This window comes from Enhydra lutris, unplaced genomic scaffold (genome assembly GCF_002288905.1).
Source record: "Enhydra lutris kenyoni isolate GAN:26980312 unplaced genomic scaffold, ASM228890v2 scaffoldscaffold21, whole genome shotgun sequence".
NCBI lineage: Eukaryota > Metazoa > Chordata > Mammalia > Carnivora > Mustelidae > Enhydra > Enhydra lutris.
In genome coordinates this window covers 34075787-34079685 of record NW_019154105.1, presented here as the reverse complement: position 1 = coordinate 34079685, position 3899 = coordinate 34075787, and the positions used below count along the sequence as shown (strand labels likewise).

At 49.1% G+C, this 3899-nt stretch overlaps 1 protein-coding gene across 1 annotated transcript in view; it reads right to left on the bottom strand.

The window, feature by feature from the left end:
• Positions 1–3720: 3720 nt before the first annotated feature.
• The window catches only part of LOC111149339 (paired like homeobox 2b), a 2943-nt gene continuing 2764 nt past the window's right edge, over positions 3721–3899 (bottom strand). The window contains exon 4 of the mRNA XM_022506335.1: positions 3721–3899. This exon is cut by the window's right edge and continues 8 nt beyond it. Within this exon, the coding sequence (XP_022362043.1) occupies positions 3721–3899 (179 nt within the window).

The window sequence follows — 3899 nt, the reverse complement described above, 5'->3', positions numbered from 1 at the left end:
TCGTTTCTTTCCCCTGGTCTTGCCTTCTCCAGAATGCCTGCCCCACTGTTCCGCCCATCAGCTTGCAGAGGCTTGCTTGGGGTCCCTCAATGCCTAAGGGAAGCCTAATTTTCCTCCAGCCAAGCCTAGGACTTGGTTACCTAGGCTTTGAGTGTTCTTTTCATCTATAAAGTCCTGCTCTTCCTTTTGCCTCTCCCAGACCTTGTAAATTACATTTACGAGGAGGACTGGGGTCTAAGGCCTCTAGCAATTGCTGGCATTTTAGAGCAGCACAATTAATGTCATTGTTTGTTGAATATTGTCTTGGGGAGTCTGCATAGGGCATTTAGAGATAGGGTTTTCTGTTTTGTTTTGTTTTGTTTGTTTTGTTTTTAAGAAAGACTATTTAAAAGCCCCTTAGAGAGGCACCTGTGTGGCTCAGTGGGTTAAGCCTCTGCCTTCAGCTCAGGTCATGATCCCAGGGTCCTGGGATCGAGCCCCGCATCAAGCTCTCTGCTCAGCGGGGAGCCTGCTTCCCCCACCCCCCGCCTGCCTCTCTGCCTACTTGTGATCTCTGTCTGTCAAATAAATAAATAAAATCTTTTAAAAAAAAAATCCCTTTAGAAAAACTGTTAGAAGTTAGATAAGATCCAAATATTTAGAAAATTCTAACTGAAACCTGCCTGATTTGATGCAAGCCCCATTTGGATGCAGAAGGTGAAAAATTTTAATAAATTCAAGCCAGATCAGCAGCTAATCCTCAGACCAGAGCCAGCAGACTGCAGGCTCCTCTCAGATGAGGGGAACTGAGTCATCTATTGATAAGGCCACAGAAGGAACACACAGGCCTCATGCTTGAAGAAGGTGGCCCAACCAAAGAGCTCAAGGAGGAAGCAGAATGCCATTTGGGGGCTGTGGTGATGATTCCTTCCTTCTAAAAGGGGATCTCTGAAGCTGCCAGCCCTCCCCCCCACCCCACACTGCCACCACACACTCACCTGTTCCCAAAGTAGTCCCAATTCTGGAACCTTCCTGTTTGGGTTTCTTAAAGTATCATTCAGTGGTTCTCATATCCTCCATAGAGCTCATTAAAACATATATTCCTGCCCCTGAGTCCAGAGTTTCTGACTCGGTAGATCTGGAATGGAGTCTAAGAATTCGTGTGTCAAACAAGTTCCCAAGTGATGTTGGTGCTGCTGGTCCAGGGACAACACTTGGGGAACCACTGGTGTAGTTCATGGGCAGGCTCTGGAATCAGATCTCTTGGGTTCAAAGACCAGCCCCATCACTCACACACAGGAGCCTCTTGAGCAAGTTAACTTTTCTGTTGCCTTAGCATCTCATCTGTTTAAAAGAAAAATAAATATAGGAATTGTACCTGCTTCCGGGTGTTGTTTGGGGGTAGATGAGATAATGCATGGAAAGCCAAAACTGCTACACGCCAGTGCTCACTAATTCAGTGGCTGCCCGTGTGTTATTTCTCCAAACACACCAACATTGCAGAGGTGTTCTCAGGCCAACAACCATCCTGAGTCACTTGCCCACACAGAGACCTTCCGGGCTGCTGGCATTCTGCAGGGCTTAAGGAAGCTGGACCACTTGGACTTCACCAGATGCCATTGGTCCTGAAAGCACATATACACAAATCCTCACTTCTGAGTCTTTCTCGAAACAAGGTATCTGAAACCTGCTTTCACTGCCACTGAGCCCTCTGGCCTCAGCCTAAGCACCCATGTGAACATTTTTATCAACACACTGGTATCCTTTCGTGCTCCGTGACTGAGAGACAAACATGGGCCAGAGTCTCTTGCCTGCTATCCCAAGCACTAAATTTTATATTGGCTGAATTTTGCTGAGTGAACTTAGACTTCCAGCAGGCTTGGGTTGCCAGAGCCTCGGAGGCTTCTGGATATTTTGTACAATTTCCTCTTCTTCTGTCCACTTTTACCGTTTCTAAAATTAAATTAAGAAAACAAAACAAAAACGAATCAAGGAAAAGTCAGAAGAGTTCAATTGCTAGACTTGCTTTTTGTTTTTATTATCAACAATCAAGTTAATGGTACACTCTTGGAAAACTATATGCACATGTAGAAATATTTCCCTTTTAAATAGAAGCATTCATTATAACACATATAAATAAATTTGAAAATCTGAAACATAACTTATAACGCTTATGTTCACAAACAGAGTCCCAACAAGAAGAAAAAAGAAATCAGACAGACATGCACCTGATAACAAAAATATATACCATTGTCTGAACCGTGGTCTCTCTAAACACAAAGGAATTGAACCCGTGAGAACCTTATTACTCCATAAAGACACGCCATAGAGACTACAAGAAGAGAAAAACATTATACGGTCACGTAGAGGAGACGGTCTGTACTGATATTAACACGATACAATTCAGTCACAGAACACAGTTGTAGAAAGACACCGAAAAAGTTAAAGCCTCAACATTCAACTAATATCTATAGTTTGTGCCTTTTAAAATAAAAAACAAAAAACAAAAAACAAAAATCCCAACAGAGATGTCTAATCTGCTTGAAGAATGGAATCATCAATATACAGTCCATCCACCATACAGGATGTGAGTCCATTTCGGATCAAACAGAAATGCAAACCGAGACGCTTCTGCAACCTTGTGCGGACGCCTTTCTCGGCTCGGTTGAATTCTCCGCAGCCAGTTGCGTGGACTGCAATTGACTCGAATCCAAAGCAGTGCCAAAAAGTTCGGTAAAAGCTGGTGGAAGAAGAAAATGCCGGTGGGGGTGACGGGAGAGAAAAAAAGGGAAGAGCTGCGAAATAGGAGACCGTTTGCAGAGTTTGGATGAAAAGGCATCTCATGTATAGGGCATCTTTCAAGGGCCGAGTGGCTGCAAAGAGCCGGGGTTGGGAGTTGCCACTGTGTGGGGTTAGGATGCGCTAATGGCGGGATGGTGTCTGGCGAGGTGGGACAGGCAGGCGGGAGCGAGGAAGTCACCTTGGCCGCGGGGACAGTCCGCTGGAGTCGTCGCCCGCGGCAGCGCGAGCCCAAGGACACGAGGGGAAGGAGGGCTGAAGGCATCCCATCCTCACTCTCCCTTGAGGAGGAGCCCCAAGGGGGTGGGCTGTCAGGAGGGGTCCACAAGACAGACCCGGCTAGCTTCAGCCTCCCTTCTCCCCACCTTCCTTGTTTCCCCTCGGATTTTAACACCTTTCCGGGTGGATTGTTGGCTTGTTTTTGAAGTGATTGCTGCCTTCCTGATTTTTTTTTTTTTTTTCCAATTTGGGGGGTTTTTTTTTTTTTTTTTTTTTTTTTAACAAATTCCCGGGGCGGGTTTTGCCCCCCCCCCCCCCCATTCATCTCTCCCTGTCACCTGCTCGGGCCTCAGACACACATTCCCCGAGACAGACACCGACACGCAGACACAGCCCCCCTGAGAGTGCCCCCGAGCCCGGCCGCGCTGCTCGCACCTCGCGGTCAGCAGGCGGAGCCCTGGCCGGTCTGCGAGGCCCCTGAGGCAGGTGCGAAGCTAGGGAAGTTTTGAGTTTTGATTCGTTGGGGGTTTGGGGGGGATTCAGGATGGGGGTAGGAGTGGGGTTGAAATGGGGGCGACGCCATGTTCTCTTTATTCTTATCGCGATGACGTTAGGCCCTCGGTGGAAAGCCTCAGCAGCAGCGACGACCGTAGCCTGGAGCCCACCCGCTCGCCCGCCCGGCCCGGCTCGCCCGCCGCCGCCGCCGCCGCCGCGCGTCCCAGATCAGAACATACTGCTCTTCACTAAGGCGGCTTTGGCGCCGTTGGGTCTTTGGAGGGAAGATAGGACGCTGGCGAAGGGGCCCCCGAGCGAATCCGGGATGGAGGTGATGGGGCCGGGGCCGGGAGCCCAGCCTTGTCCAGGGCCCGCGGCCGCCGCCAGGCCCCCGGCCGCAGCCGCCG